This window comes from Penicillium atrosanguineum, assembly GCF_028827265.1.
Source record: "Penicillium atrosanguineum strain IBT 20685 chromosome Unknown utg000001l_segment0_segment0, whole genome shotgun sequence".
NCBI lineage: Eukaryota > Fungi > Ascomycota > Eurotiomycetes > Eurotiales > Aspergillaceae > Penicillium > Penicillium atrosanguineum.
In genome coordinates this window covers 2,047,725-2,062,932 of record NW_026623133.1, presented here as the reverse complement: position 1 = coordinate 2,062,932, position 15,208 = coordinate 2,047,725, and the positions used below count along the sequence as shown (strand labels likewise).

General features: G+C 49.1%; 8 protein-coding genes across 8 annotated transcripts; 4 read left to right on the top strand and 4 right to left on the bottom strand.

Annotated features, from left to right (window-relative positions):
• Positions 1-41: 41 nt before the first annotated feature.
• On the bottom strand, positions 42-1,510 carry N7443_000798 (PCI domain protein; the record flags this gene model as incomplete). The annotated part of the gene is made up of 2 exons (XM_056880854.1): positions 42-1,150; positions 1,270-1,510. 2 exons carry the CDS (start codon positions 1,508-1,510, stop codon positions 42-44), a joined length of 1,350 nt encoding a protein of 449 aa, XP_056746092.1.
• Positions 1,511-1,961: 451 nt separating this feature from the next.
• Positions 1,962-2,605, bottom strand: N7443_000797 (uncharacterized protein; the record flags this gene model as incomplete). The annotated part of the gene is made up of 2 exons (XM_056880853.1): positions 1,962-2,357; positions 2,411-2,605. 2 exons carry the CDS (start codon positions 2,603-2,605, stop codon positions 1,962-1,964), a joined length of 591 nt encoding a protein of 196 aa, XP_056746091.1.
• Positions 2,606-3,411: 806 nt separating this feature from the next.
• N7443_000796 (RelA/SpoT) lies at positions 3,412-4,125 on the top strand (the record flags this gene model as incomplete). Its single annotated transcript, XM_056880852.1, has 1 exon — positions 3,412-4,125. The coding sequence occupies one exon, from the start codon at positions 3,412-3,414 to the stop codon at positions 4,123-4,125; it is 714 nt and encodes a 237-aa protein (XP_056746090.1).
• A 235-nt stretch (positions 4,126-4,360) lies between these two features.
• N7443_000795 (thioesterase family protein) lies at positions 4,361-5,438 on the bottom strand (the record flags this gene model as incomplete). Its single annotated transcript, XM_056880851.1, has 2 exons — positions 4,361-5,274; positions 5,336-5,438. 2 exons carry the CDS (start codon positions 5,436-5,438, stop codon positions 4,361-4,363), a joined length of 1,017 nt encoding a protein of 338 aa, XP_056746089.1.
• A 1,379-nt stretch (positions 5,439-6,817) lies between these two features.
• Positions 6,818-7,408, bottom strand: N7443_000794 (uncharacterized protein; the record flags this gene model as incomplete). Its single annotated transcript, XM_056880850.1, has 1 exon — positions 6,818-7,408. The coding sequence occupies one exon, from the start codon at positions 7,406-7,408 to the stop codon at positions 6,818-6,820; it is 591 nt and encodes a 196-aa protein (XP_056746088.1).
• Positions 7,409-8,604: 1,196 nt separating this feature from the next.
• Positions 8,605-10,577, top strand: N7443_000793 (MDR family MFS transporter; the record flags this gene model as incomplete). The annotated part of the gene is made up of 5 exons (XM_056880849.1): positions 8,605-8,853; positions 8,917-8,931; positions 9,011-9,206; positions 9,266-10,213; positions 10,270-10,577. The coding sequence occupies 5 exons, from the start codon at positions 8,605-8,607 to the stop codon at positions 10,575-10,577; spliced, it is 1,716 nt and encodes a 571-aa protein (XP_056746087.1).
• A 1,424-nt stretch (positions 10,578-12,001) lies between these two features.
• Positions 12,002-13,856, top strand: N7443_000792 (fungal specific transcription factor domain-containing protein; the record flags this gene model as incomplete). Its single annotated transcript, XM_056880848.1, has 4 exons — positions 12,002-12,021; positions 12,066-12,126; positions 12,189-12,959; positions 13,275-13,856. 4 exons carry the CDS (start codon positions 12,002-12,004, stop codon positions 13,854-13,856), a joined length of 1,434 nt encoding a protein of 477 aa, XP_056746086.1.
• A 370-nt stretch (positions 13,857-14,226) lies between these two features.
• N7443_000791 (flavoprotein-like protein) lies at positions 14,227-14,748 on the top strand (the record flags this gene model as incomplete). The annotated part of the gene is made up of 1 exon (XM_056880847.1): positions 14,227-14,748. One exon carries the CDS (start codon positions 14,227-14,229, stop codon positions 14,746-14,748), a length of 522 nt encoding a protein of 173 aa, XP_056746085.1.
• Between the last annotated feature and the right edge of the window lie 460 nt (positions 14,749-15,208).

Sequence of the window (15,208 nt, the reverse complement as noted above, 5' to 3'; positions counted from 1 at the left end):
TCAACCTCATAAAACACCTATTCCATGCAGTTCATCCCAACTTACTCGCCAGCAGCATCAACCTCGCGGGATTGCGAGGCCTGCGGGCGTCTGAGACCTCCGGAGCGTGCCTTGTCGCCGTTCTTGGGCTCCTCAACGGCCTGAATGCCCTCGCGGACGAAACGCTCGCGCTCGGAGCGGATCACGGTCAGGACACCCTCGAGAGAGCGGCGCCAGACCATCAGGCGGCCCTGGACCTCGGCCCACTGCTTCTCGCCAAAGACACGGTAGGTGGCGCGGTGGACAAGGAACTCGGAGCGCAGCTGCGAGAGCCTGCCCTCGACCAGACCGGCGCGGATGGTGTCAATGACCCACATCTCGACATTGGAGGCGGGGACACGCAGAGCGGAGGCGATGGTGGCGTAGGGGAGGGAGCGCGAGGGAGTGGAAGCAGCCATGGAGGTGAGGGTCAAAAGACGCATCTTGGTTTGCAGGGCATCGGCGGCCTCGGCGAGAACGCCGCCGGAGATGGAAGCGAGAGGGTTGGCGTTCACGAAGTCCTCGTACGCGTCGAGGGTGTCGGAGGTGAAGATCTCCAACAGCTCGAAGAGGGAGCTGTCGCTGGAGCGAAGCGACTGAACGGCGTCGGAGGCAGTCAGAGGAGTGAAGTCGAAGACGGCGGGGCGGCGCAGAGCAGAAGCGAGAGCGCGGACAGCCAGGTCGCGAGCGGCGGGCTTGGTGGAATCGGCAGCGGGGATGGTCTGGAGGGCCTGGAGGACGTGCGACTGGGCGAGGTCGTCATCACCGGCCGCGGTGGCCGCATCGGCGATCGCCAGATGCAACTTCTGGGTCTCCTCAGCGTCCAACTCCCACGCAGACAACCATGTGGGCAGCTGCGTAGCCAACTGGGGCTTCAATGCCTCGAAGGCGTATCCGGATCCAGACTGGCGGATGACGGCAACAATAGCCAGGAGAACGTGGTACCGGCTGGAATCGGTGGTGGACAGAGTATTGAAGATGGTGGTGAGAATGGAGATGGCCAAAGTAGGGCCGAATTGGGGCGAGGTGGTGATGGGCTTAGCGAGGTAGGTGCAAATGCGAGGAAGGAAGACGTCCACATCGGAGGACTGGTGGATGAGGTGGACGAGGAGGTTGTAGGAGGGGGTGATCTCTGCAAGTTTCATCCAAGGTTAGTCCTCTGCGCCCACAAAAAAAGGCGGCATCCCGAGTCGATATTCGTGAATATCTTTTTTCTCTTTGTCCGTATATCCCTCCAATTCGACCACTTACCCTTCTCAGGGGCACCGTTCAAGGCGGTCGCAGCCCCAACGAGCTTCTTCAGAATCTCATCGCGTTGCTTAAGGTCGGGCTCGCCCTCAGATTGTTCCTGCTCGCGGATCGGCTGGAGGAGCGGGGCGATCTCGGACTGGAGGGTCTCGTCCTTGCGGAGGGTATCGATGTACTGGGCGAACTCCTCGGCGAGCTCGGAGAACGAACCCTCAATCAGGAGGGTGTTGGTCGGAGCGGGCATGATGTGTGGTGTGGGAGGAGAAGGGGGGAGGAAGAGAGGTTCTTTGACGGTGGAGTCTATCGATAAGTTGAGAAATTTCAGTGTGTGCTACAAAAAGTCTTGGCGAAGGGAACACCACTTGCCGCACCCAACGTCTACACTCCAAACTCAAGGACAGCAATTTACAACTACGACGGCATCACACACCTGGACTAATTATTCAGCTTTCGATATTATTAGACAGTCGGACACCGTTGCCAGCACCGACACTTCATGCTTCGCTAAGTGAAAAGGGAAAGACAGGCGCCACATAAATAAGTGGATAACATCAACGCAGGATGGAAGTATTCAAGAACGGGGAATCAGGGGGTTTTGAAGCAGGAAAACAATCGTGATCGCGCTGAGACAATATAATAGGATTATGGAAGGGAATAGACCCAACTCGAAACCGACCCCGGTGCGAAATGCTCGTTTACAGGAACATGCGAGCAGCCAGGAACATCGCACCGGCCATGATACCAGTCGAGTAGTCCTCACCAAGAGTGATGGCGGCATTCTTGGTAGTGCTCTCAGCAGCCACAGAGGAGGAGCTGGTCATGCTTGACGAAGTGGAAGTGGTCATGGACATAGTGCTCGTGGCCGAAGTGGAGGTGGACGAAGATTCAGCGATCTCGTTCAAGGCAGTGGCGTTCTTGCTTCCGCATTTCGCAGCACTCTTGCAAGCCTTCTGGCCATTGGCATCGTTGGGGTGAGCATTGATGCACTGGCCGAAGGTGGACTCGCAGACATAGAAGGGAACGGTCTGGATGTACTGGCTGGAGTCGGGGGTGGTACCGTCACTGCACTTACACTGGTACTGCAGTGTAGTCTGTGATTGAACCTATCAGTGGGTGTCAATGGCCCAGGGGATGAAAAACTTACGGAATCGCAGGAGTTGACGTCGGTCGAGCCCTTGCACATGTCCGGGCAGACGTTGCGCTGGCCCTGGCACCACGAGTTCAGCTCATCGGGCTTCACCATGCCAAGGTTGAAACCTTGAGGGAAGGTGTAGGAGGTCGAGTTCTGAGCCACAGCCGCGGCGACAAGGGTGGAGAGGAGCACGATTGAGGAGTGCATTATGAGTGATGTGGATGAAAATAGAAGGTAGATGGATATGAAGGTAGAGAGGAGTCAAGGTAACCAAAAGATCAAAAGATTCAGAGCAAGAAACTGGAAGAGAGCGAGGCAGGGAAAGCACGTTTCCTAGAGCAGCTAAATAACAACCGAAGGTGCCAAGGCACCGACGTCCCTTGGCTATGCATACCAAGGAAAGAACTTGTTTCTGAGGGATTTCCAACCGAATGCAACACCCGTGCCCTTTGATCCCTGATCGTTTACCCTAATTTACCCTAACTTACCCTATCTCACCCCAATTTTCAGGGTCCCCTGCAGTGCTGATCCCCGTAGATCAGAGACATAACAAAGACTTCCTTCAGATATCGAGATGCACCGACTATTGTTTCTGTCCTTCCATGCTACTGCACCATTCCCGTCCTGCAGAAACCCCTACCGGCAATGGAGTCCAGCATTCCAACCCCCGAATTCCAATCGGCCAGCAGCCACCTCCTTGCTTGTGTCATCCTGATTACATACCTGAGTGAGACTCCAATTGGATGCCTCAATGCGCTGCCAAACCCGGAAAAATATGAATCTGGGATTCGAGATAACTCATGACCATGTCTAAATCATTTTGCGTATCTCCTAGGATCTAGAATCCGACAAAATCAGGTATCCCTCACGTGATGTGACAATTATACCCGATTCGGACTTTCGGACAACCGAGGTCCAACCCGGTATGGTGAATCAAAGTTGGGTCCGATAACGTCGCAGGTACACCTGGGCACCTCTCCTTATTTACACCTAGCATCCCCGAATCTTGAACAATGGCCGAAACGGCCCCCGCCATCGAGCACTTCCGCTCCAATCAATGGGCAAACAACCTCCTCTCCTCCGAGGACTACACCCCCATCCCAACAGACTCACGCCGCTTCAAGACCTCCTCCGGCGAAGATGGGTTCTTTTCCAAAACACTGGCTACGCCCACTACCATCCCACACGTGCTGACCCTGCAACGGCGCACCATTGCCCCCCCACAGTCAGAAGCCCCGACCTGGCTCCCCGCAACCAAGGAAGACGCCGCCGGGAAGAAGCCCACGCCGGGCACAACACCAGCGGATATTATTATGCTCTATGATCTCGCGAGTCCAGGTCTTTCGGGACACCCATCCACTGTGCATGGTGGCATTGTCGCAACCCTGATTGACGAGGCAATGTCTCTCGCTGTCGCGTCGCATACCTCGCCCTCGGGATCTGCCGATTCCCCGCCATCGGAAACTTCGGCTTGGGAAGATAATCCTCGCGGGAAGATCTTCACGGTGCAGCTGGATGTGCGATACCGTAAGCGTGTGACTAACCCGGCTTTGCTGGTTGTTCGGGCGAGGGTTGTTGCGCGCGTTGGGAGGAAGTTCTGGGTTCGGGCGCAGGCGCTACAAGAGGATGAGGAGGGTGCCGGCGGGCATCTTGAGTGGGCTAAGAGGAAGGTTGTCAAGGCAGATGCTATGGCTTTCTGGATTGTTGTTCCTGATGAGAATCTGTGAGGACTTGAAGGACCTGAAGGCAGCTCAATCAACATTGCACATATACATATACATATGTTTACACATACAGGAACCCGATCTGTACATACACTCATCTGATACATAAACATATACCTAAAACATACCTTACGAATGATCATTCAATCAAACCCTCTCGTATGTGCTGATCTATCATTTATTTATAGATACCTCTTGAAATATGTACACTTGTGTACCCAATCCAGTCAAATCAAATCTACAACTTCACAAACTTCCTCGTCCCTACATTTCTCGCCGCACTAACAACCAACCCAACCTGCGTACTAAGCGCAATGACCTCCCCATCTTGATCAAGAATTGTAACTTCCAAATCAGTCCTCCCATCTCTGACAACCTTCGTCACAATGCGACTATACAGCCACTCCACTCCCTCTTTCGGCAGGTGCTTCTTCATATCAATATTCAGCGTAACAGTCGGATACCAGAACTTCGCCTTGAAATCCGGCGCTTCTTTCCCCTCTGCCTTGGCCGCTGCAGTCGCAGACACATTATCGAATCCGTCAAGGGCCATGGGGAACATGTCAGTCAGGTAGACTACCGCAGCGTCGGTCCAGCGCCCGTTCATATCTCCACCGGGAATGAATCGCGCCCATTGATCGATGGCCATTGACCGGGTACGCTTTTGTTGTGTGTCACTTTTCCCAGGGCCATATAGTTCCAGCTGGGCAGCTGCGCGCCGGAACTCGGGAAATGGGGGCTCGAGTTTGCTCCATGCGCCGTCGCGGCCTGTGCGTGATAGTGCAGGAAAATCGATCTTGCCGTCCGCTTTGGAACCTGGCGGCGGGCTAGGGAGGAGTTTATACCCCGTCGGTGCGCTGATACCTACTTCGGCGGATGGAGGACTGACGGTGATGTAGCCGGCGACTTTGACTTCGGGCTTGCCGTGCTTCTCGGAGGCTTGGAGAAGTTTTATGTGGATTGTGCTTGTTCGCAGGCCGATCTTCACGTCTTCTACTTCCAATGTTGCGGGGCCGGCGGCTGTGCGCCGGAGGAAGGAAAGTTGGAGTGAGATTGGAGAGGCTGGGGTGTCATATTGTTTTGGATGCGCGTGCGCGAAGTGTGTTAGGGCGAGGTTGTAGAGGACTGCTGTTGTGTAGCCGCCATGGGGGACTGATAAAATGTTAATCTGGATTCCAAGTTGGGTTGAAATGGTGAGTAAAAGGGTAGTTACCGGTTCCAATGCACCATTCATTGCGCAGGTTTGCGCTGTACTTGTTGTTGCCTTGAGGGGTGACCCGGATAGCCTCCTCAAAGGACTGGTTAAGGACTGCCATGGTAGATGTGTGTGCGTGAAGAAAAGAACTGGAGGATGCCCTGGAAGTTATAAACGGCTCCCGGCCCATTTGAAGTTCTGTCGGCGAACCTCGGCTGCTCGGGGTAAATACCCCAGCACGCTACAACCGAGCCGAGTAATCATCTTATCAAGGTTCAGGGTCCTTATCGCGTATACAAAAAGATATAGAAAGGTACTCCGGACTTGACAGGGGCAAAGGGAATGGACATGCAAACAAATGAGTCAATATTATCTATTAATGATAGAAATTAAATTTAGCAAAGGAGCCCTTTTCTTCGTCCAGTCGGATAGCTCCCACCTGTCCCATCTCAACCAACTCGTTTGAGCGTCGGGGTCTGTTGATCCATTGCATGTCCATGTACCCATCGCCACATAGCGTTTGAGGACATTTTGCTCGATATCCAGAGCCTCATGATATCTCCATCAAATGTTAACACGCTTCCAGCAATACCCACAGATGGGTAGTCCAAATTGCTCGCCACACCTATTCGCATTTTACCTCTCCCTCAGCGAACTGCAATAATGCCACAATTGCCACTCTGTCTTTCTTTAGTCGGGCCTTGAATTTTTATACCCCTTCTCGGACTGCCAGAGAAAATAGCTAAATTACCAGTCACATCTTTTAGATACCGTTCAACGAAATCTCCGGCGAAAATTAGAGGTAGATTGAGCGAACGCAGCTCCGCATCGCCCGGCTTCTGTAAGAATGATCTTAATAGGCTCTGACAGAAGCAAATCCTTTGATGGATGAAATCGCTATATCAAAATCGTGATAGCCTCCAGAAGCTCTCTCGTGGAGTTCCTATACCGCCATCGTGCTCAATGCTATACTAAGTGTTCTTGCCGCTGCACCAAGGAAAAAACTCGCGTACCGAGCACTAGTTAGAACTAAAACAGCTTACATACTAGTAGTAACTAGTAGCTGATACTATGTGTAACCTTGGTAACTTTTAAAGGATAATCTATGCCCAACGCTCAGAGATTGATCTATCACTACTAGTACTAGTACATATGGTGGAGCTCTTGGGAAATACATTAGCTGTCGTCACACCTATTTAGTAGCTAAATATCTGTCGAACGAAGGGTGATTTCCAATGTTGCTTTCTAGTTTCTACCAGTAGTTACCGGTATCACTATCATTACCTAGTATGTAGATAGTACTATTACATTGCAAACAAAAACACCTTCACTTCTCTCTCAAAGGAAAATCTTCAGGTTATGCCAGTGGTAGCCAGACTCCAAAGACACTAACGTGTCAGAAAGCGAAATTACTGCTAGTAACTATGATCGGCCACATTTTTGCCGGAAACCATATTTCTTTCTCAATTATCCCATACAGTAACTGATATTAGGCATGAATCACCCACCAAAAACGCCCTCGAAGGGAGAGCCATCGATCATATCGTATAGCTGCCTCATTTCATCACCATCCCCCATATTCTCCCAAAGAAACCACATCGTCTGTGTCCAACATTTCATCCATCCGGGAAAGGTGTCCAACGAATCCACGATCGGAAATGCTTCAAGAGCCTTCACAAATCGTAATTCATCATCATTCTCGGCGTTCTCCACTGGTGCATCCTTGAGTGTTTGGAGAGATTCCTCGTCAATGATAAGACACACTCGATATTTGTTAAAGTTATCACGTTTTCCTTGGCCATTGACCCAAGCCTCAAAATGAGCGCGAACCATCTCGAGAGAAGCTCCATCAAATTGTGTCGGGTCTTCTATAATTGTCGACTGGTATTTGGACCAAACGTAGGCAGGGACGTCATTATTCCTATATCGAGGTTGTTGAGTGACTTCCGTGAAAAATTCACCTTTTAAGCAGGCCTCAATGTATCTGATGGCGTGAGGGAAAGCAGTATCGGATTCAGTAGTGTAGGTAGTGCGATAAATGACGTATCCCCAGTCTGGCAAGCCGTAAAGTCTGTTCTCAAGCTCGTTCATGCTGTGAATTGAATGGAGTGTATGCGGTATCAGGCTTGTTTGAATCGAGGTATGTGAGGGGAGAAGAGATGAGCAGGTGAAGGAATGTTGTGAACCCCCGACATCTCCACGGGTGCTGCCAAGGCCGTCTCAACCGAGTTTGCCAAGACAGTCCGGTCCTACCGGGGCAATCTTCTGAGTTTCCACGAAATCAGTCAATTCAATGATATCTCTTAAACCTTGGATCGACCCAGAGATTCTCTGTGGTAAGCCTAATAAATTCAGTGGGACTATCTCCATTGAAGCGAGATCAGTAGAACATGTGGTAATTCTACCCTAGCACTCCACTCCCGTGTACCCTACTTACGAGTTTTATTTCTATTTTTAAGAAAAAAACTTTTCGAAATATTTTCTATCTAGTTGGTCGCTCCTAGTACAAGACTTTCGGCTCCAATGAACTCGCTATTTATTAGTCAAATTCGGGAGCTCCAGCTGTGAAATGAGAGGCGTGCCTGACACGCTATTCAACTTCTTTATTTAGCGCCGAATTTATACGTCAAAAAGCGGTGATTACTGACACCAGTCTGGTAATTCTTCGAATTGGATAGGCCCCAAGCTACATGTGGGAAAGCTCGCCGTTTCCCGAATCGGATATTACCCGAGTGATTTCATCGTATCTAAACATTCAAAGAGCGAGTTTTCTGCCTGATAGATGACAAACGGCTGTCAAGGCCCTGGCTTCCTGAAATCCGTTGCCTTTTGTTGCACTCTCGTCAATGAGATGTTTTCTTCTCCAAACCATTGTGGCCTAAGATCTGAGATGGCCTGCTCAAGCTCAGTGCATCTGTCACCTAATGTGAGAATCGTGCGGCCGTTCCAACGACCTTTTTAATTCACAATGGCCGTGGCCGGGTCTTTGCCATATAATTCAACTTGTCGTGTCTTAACTAGATTTTGCGAGTTCTTTTTTTAATTTTTGAATTTCTCCTTTGATATGTTCCCCTTGCATTCGGTGGTCCAGTAAATCACCCTCTTCCGCCGACTCGGCGGAAGAAAAGATTTTGGTAAACAACCGAAACAACCAGTTAATTTTTCAACCCTTTTTTTCTTCTTAAGTAGAGACTGATATCTTCGACAGGTCTTTCTCTCATTCATTATTCTTCGCACATATTTTGTTCCCCAAGCAACCGTCAGTTTCCCATTTTTTCATGAGTACCATGACGCAGCTGTCGCAAACCGACGGCACGGCGCCGTCGACAAATTCGATACCTTCGGTAATCAAGAAACATGACAACAATGCTCTGTATTCGCATGGGGCCCCCGAGTCGGCGAAAGAAAGCAACGGCAGGGGCCCTAAACTTTGTGGTGGTGAACCTTGTGGTGGTGATGCACCATTCGACGATACTGGCGCCAGCGGCTTCACTTTGCTGATGACCGTCGTGGCGCTGGCCATGAGCATGTTCTTAGTACGGGCTTGTCAACAAATTCTCCCATTCTAGGTACAAACTAACAACCAATTTCATGATCAGGTTTCGTTGGATATGGTCAGTAGCTCCATGCATCGAACTCTATCTATAATCATAATAAACCTTGTGAAAAAGCTAACAAATGTGTTTCCCTCAGACAATTGTCGCAACAGCGATTCCAAAGATCACAGATGACTTCGGCGGTATTGAGGAAGAGGGCTGGTATGGATCGGCTTTTTTTATCACACTGGGGAGCTTCCAAGCTGCATGGGGAAAGGCATACAAATACTTTCCACTGAAGATATCGTTCATGATATCTATTTTCATTTTTGAAATTGGAAGCTTGGTTTCCGGTAAAATTGAACTACATACGTGTTTCAAGTTCCAGACTGACCTATTGCCCTGCTTCTAGGTGTCGCGCCTAATAGCATTACGCTGATCGTTGGGCGGGCTATCACAGGCGTCGGTGGCGCTGGTATCTCCTCGGGCGCGTTTACTATTATCGCTTTATCTGCGCCACCCAAGCAGCGCCCTGCATATATCGGAATTCTTGGTGCCGCTTACGGAGTCGCTGCTGCTATCGGGCCTCTTGTTGGCGGTGCATTTACAAGCAACGTTACCTGGCGATGGTGTTTTTACATCAATCTCCCAATCGGCGGACTATCAGCAGGGATTATCTTACTATTCTACCGCGCTCCTCCTTCACTGCCATTTCTTACTTCAGCTTCCTTGAAGGAGAAGATTCTTCAGATGGACTTGCCGGGTAGCTTTCTGCTTGTTGCGGCTTTGGTCTGCTACGTCCTCGCTCTGCAGTGGGGTGGAATATCGTTACCATGGAGTGATTCCAAGGTCATTGGTCTTTTAATCGGATTCGGGTTATTACTAACTATCTATGGCTTCGTGGAATGGGTACAGAAGGAGCGTGCAGCAATGATCGGACGTCTCTTCCGGCGGAACGTGATTATCACAATGATCTACATTGATTTACTGGCGGGAACGTTTTTCCTATTGGTATACTATTTGCCTATTTATTTCCAGGTCGTATCTGGCGTCTCTGCTGCCGAGAGTGGAATCAGAAACTTGCCTTTGATTCTTGCTCAGAGTGTTGCCACTGTCCTATCGGGTGTTACCCTTAGCAGATTAGGATACCCTCAACATTTCCTACTATTTGGGGCTACACTTACAGCAATTGGCTCTGGCTTATTGTACACGCTCGAGATCAATACTGGATCTGGTAAGTGGATTGGGTACCAGTTACTGGCTGGTATCGGGATTGGGTGGTGCTTCCAGGTTCCTGTTGTGACTGCACAGGCTTCCGTTAAGCCAGAGGACTTATCGTCCGTGACGGCTATGGTGCTAAGTACATTCTTACCTTTCTTCCATAATATATTCAAGGTGATAGCTAATACTTTTAAGCTGTGCAAACAATCGGAGGATCGGTCTTTGTCTCCGCCGGCCAATCGGCTATGGTTAATGTTCTTCTCAAGGTTCTACGTGGCGAGACATCAATTATTGATGCCACCAAGGTCGCTATGACAGGTGCAACTGAACTACGTCAAGTGTTCTCTTCTGATCAAATGGAGTTCATTCTGACCGCATATATGCAAGGTCTCCAGGCAGCGTTCCTCGTGGCCGTTGTCGCATCTAGCTTGGCTACTGTGGTCTGCTTGGGATCTCGATGGATTAAGCTTTCTGGGGTAGCTCCTGTAGCAGTGGCTGTTTAAGTGAATAGCAATGTAAATAAAGCTGTTTTTTTTTTTTGTGGAAATACAAGTTATGGGCTGCTGAAAGAAGGCCCTGATATGGTTTGGACAATTCTTAGGACCAGTATTCTTACATTAGAGGACTTTTCCCAATTAAAGTCAATTTCATATGGATGTCTTTGAATTTTAAAAAACTCCAAGATGAAAAGTAGGGGAATAAAGCAGATATATATATTCTTTATAAGATAATATATTAGATCATCCCAGCCTCTTTCTGAATAACAATCAAGGGGAAAGTAAATTGCGATCTCCGCCATCAAAACCGTCTGTGGCCCCTATATGGAATATAAGTCTCAATTTTGGTATATTCATCTACCCTAGGTGGACGCCTGTTGCTACCTATAGGTGGTTGTTTGACGTATTTACCACTGCCAAAGCTGATGCTGGAGGTCACTGCGGCTGATATTGAGGCTACCACATATGATATCAATAGTACCTCCGACGTATAAACGGTCAGTGAGCTTTTCGATATATGCTTCAATATTGATGGTTTGGGGTGGCATAATAGAGGAAGAAACGTTGATTCATAATGAGTTCTTTATGAATTTCTCACGTTATCAGGAGCGATCTATCTCATCTGAAATAAGTACCGTAGGTAGTATTAGGTGCTAGCACCTAGGGAAAATTTGCCAGATCTGATAATTATTCAGATTTGACGGTGTTAGGGGAGAAAGTTATGTAGGGTGGGTGAGGGATAGATTTTAAGAGGGGCCCACTAGACTACAACATAAAAAATACAAGATTGGGCGATTATCATACTAGGCGGTGGCGATAACGGTGATTCTGGGCGGTAGAATTCACCATTGGCAAAATTGATATAACCTACAGGTCGGGGCCCAGCTGGCTGGGTGCCCCCCTACAGGTTACGTGTGTCTGGGTACACCGTAGTGCTGACTAATAGAATCCGCTATGACCCACGATAGGGAGTCGCACACGTATTAATTTTACCTCTACCCCTATTCCCCTTGTCTAAATGTAAGCCGGTGGACCTCTTCTCACGGTTATGAAGGCAATGTTGCGCGATAATCCAACCCCAACCCCGCCCGTGGACCAGCAGCCGCCTCGGAAAAAAATGCGGAAGGGAACCCGTAGCTGTTGGGAATGTATGTACTCAGTGATGGGTCGCTGTTTGGACTGAGAGGGCTTTGGGGGCTGATAGCATCAATCCAATTTAATTATAGGTAAACACCGCAAGGTTCGCTGTCATTTTTTATCTGATAGCGACCATAGCTGTCGCGAATGTCTGGCCAGAGGCACTGTTTGTCGCAGCCAGGAATTCCCCGAACCTGAGAATTCTCGCGAATCAGATCGAGTATCACTCCATGATCGGCTTGGCCGAGTGGAGTCCTTACTGGAGAAAGTTCTGAGGCGGCTGGATGCCGTTAATGATCCAGAAGAACCGCAAGTATTACCAGTACTAGGGGACCCTAATAACGGCTCAAGCTCTAGTGTGGCCGTCACACCTCCGAATGAAAACGCCCCAGTCTTGTCTCTTTTCGATAATGGAGTGGTATGTATCATATGTACATTTTTGCATAGAAGTATGGACCGGCTATGTTGACACAAAAACAGTTAGGTTTTCGAAGATCAGACGCGTCTCCGCCAAATATCACTTTGTATAGCAGCACAAGTCGGGACTGGGAAAAGATTCGCTACGATCTCTTGGCCCTATTACCATCGCAGAGCACACTAGAAAGGCTCGGTGAAGCCAACAGCTGCTGGTGGCTAGTCCGCGCCCAGTGCTTCAAAGACTACGAGAAATCCCTTCTTTCAAGCTCGCGGGTGGCCCTTTCAGACTTTCACCCCGCTATGACGGCCAAAGCCCTTTTATGGGTGGCGATCTGTCTCCAGCAACTTCCACGAGGCTTCGACGTTGACTCATTAGAACTTGGATGTTCTCCGAATGGACTCATCGCGAAATGCATCAACATTGTTGCAATGTCTATTAGCTCCGACGAGACATTGATAATGAACATTGATGGACTAGAATGTTTAGTTCTTCAAGGGATATTCTACAACAATGATGGGAAATTACGGAGTGCCTGGTTGTCTTATCGCCGAGCCCTCAACGTAGCTCAAATTATCGGGCTCCATCGCCTTGCACCGGAGGCAGCGCAAGACTCTGAATCTACATCACGAGCAAGGCATATCTGGAATCACATCATATATGCCGACCGATACCTTTCTTTAATGCTCGGCATGTATCATGGCATTACGGATGTGGCGTTGGATTCCCAGTGCGGCCTAAGCGAGAAACCAAATACCTCTATGGATCTCCTTTGTTGCATAGCTGGATCTATTATTGAACGGAATCAAAGGCTTACTCAGGTTACTCCTGCGATGGTACGTATAACCCAAACCATCGATTCAGAGCTCTTGTCAATCGACACTCCACCGTTAGCGGGCGACTCCACTATCTCAACATCCGGGAAGTCTGTTGAGCGAGCCCAGAGCTATAACGAACTTATGACGCAACTTTGGCACTATCAACTTTTGGCCTGGCTTCATTTACCACTTCTCTTAGAATCTGGCGCCCAGAGGCGCTATGACTATAGTAGGCAAAGTTGTCTCGAAGCCTCGCGGCACATGATAACATGCTATATATCCATCCGCCAACTCACAGCAGATAGTTTCTGTTGTAAGTCGCTTGACTTTCAGGCCTTTACTGCTGCCGTCACTCTTATGATCAATCTCCTAGGACCAAAGGGGCGACCTCGGTCCAGCTCTGATGACTGGCTCGCCGTTGAGGGCGTTATGGCAATCCTGGAGAAATTGGCCGAGGGACAACCCCCTGATAAGGTAGCAACTCGTGGACTTGTTGTCCTCCAGACACTCAAGGATGTTGCGAGAGGAAATAAACCGACACAAATTGGCGCTCCAGAAGGACTCTCCACGGATGACAAAGAACCCGGTCGCATCAAAATTGACATCCCATACTTCGGTACTATTAGCCTTGTTTGCGGTATGCGCAGTGATCCTTCAGAGCAACAGGAGCCGGATAATGTTCCACCACATCCGCTGTTATTCGATACTGGGATTGCTGTCAATACTGCGCCGTCGTCACAGATGGGGATCATTCCAGAGCTGAGCACCACACAGGTCCAGTTCACGGACATTGTGCATTGGCCTGAAACCCGCTTGGAAATAGGACCTAACGACATTTGGACGTTTGGTACAGGACTGGCCGCATCACCTCCGTTCCTACCTGACTTTGGAGATGACTGGGACTTAGGATTCTAAATTCCAAACAGTTCAACCCGAGTGAGACGCAAAAGTCTATCTTTAAGATCATAACTTCTAAACCCCCATACTCTATTATTAACTGCACTAAGGGTTTAGTGCGGTTCTTCGTATAATAAATGAGAATCTGCAGCTATATGAAAAGGTTATACAGAACCTTTTAGCGGAGCTCGAATTAGTTTGGTAGCGTACGCTACCATGGCTCTGGAATCCACATTAGGCGGCGGCTGGCTGGCAGCAGGAGCCAGGGTACACATATGTTCTTCTGCCAATTTAAAACCCAATCCCATATTTTCTTCTTCATAAGCATTTCTATTTCCTCCCTGATACCAAAGCTTACCATACAATAGCCGTTTAATCATCCCTGAAAATGTCTGAACTATCTTTTGAAGGCCAAGAATCGAAGACAGTCCCCTACTGCCACGACTGCCCTCCACAATATGACCTATGCCAGCCAAGCCAAGATGTACTCACCTTTGTCATTGAGAACGAGCATATTTGCCGGATATTAGTCGATCGGCTAGATAATATGGGGACAGAGTTCTTCAACTTGGCAGAGAAGAACCCGGCCGAAACTGATTACCTTCTACTTACGGAGTTACTTCTCGAAGCGGGTGAGGTATTTACAGAGGGGATACAGATTAGTGCAGAGTTGGCAAATGTTTATAAGGAACGCACCGTTCAGACCACCGAACTCTATACCGCCATGTCAAGACTCTCTGTTAGTGAGTTCAAACGGACCTATGCTTCTTTAAAGCGGGATCAAAACCGGCAGATGCGACACGAGTTGGCTCAGGACAATAAGGACCGCGGCGACAGCTATGACACGGGTTGTGGAGACAATTCCCAACGCTCTTTGGGGGTCAAGCAAATAGAGGGAGCTGGAGATTGACTAATTGGCCCCTATAGAGCTCGAACATACGGGACTATATAGTATTTTTTTCGATGTCGCGTCCTATTGTGTTTATTCTAGATTTGATCACTTTAATTCATCATTATGGCTGATGTTTCTACGTCGTCCGGTCCTGAGCTCCTTCACGATGCCGAAAAGCTCACTCCGAGTGAATCATCACTAGGTTCGCAGGAAAAGCGACACATCACCGGGATCAAGGTTAGTTTAGTTGCTTTGGGCCCGAGATTAGAGAGTGAAATTTCTGACTGCGTTAGGGGGCCGCATTTTTGGTCAGCACTTTGACGGCCATTTTCGTCTACTCTCTGGACAATACAATTGTTGCCAACATCGCTCCGGTACGCACACCCGTACCTCTCCGTTTTATTACCCCGGCCGCCCCCCTCCCCGAATAGAGAAGCACATACTGACGAGACTCTTCTTCTACTTATTAGAAAATTGT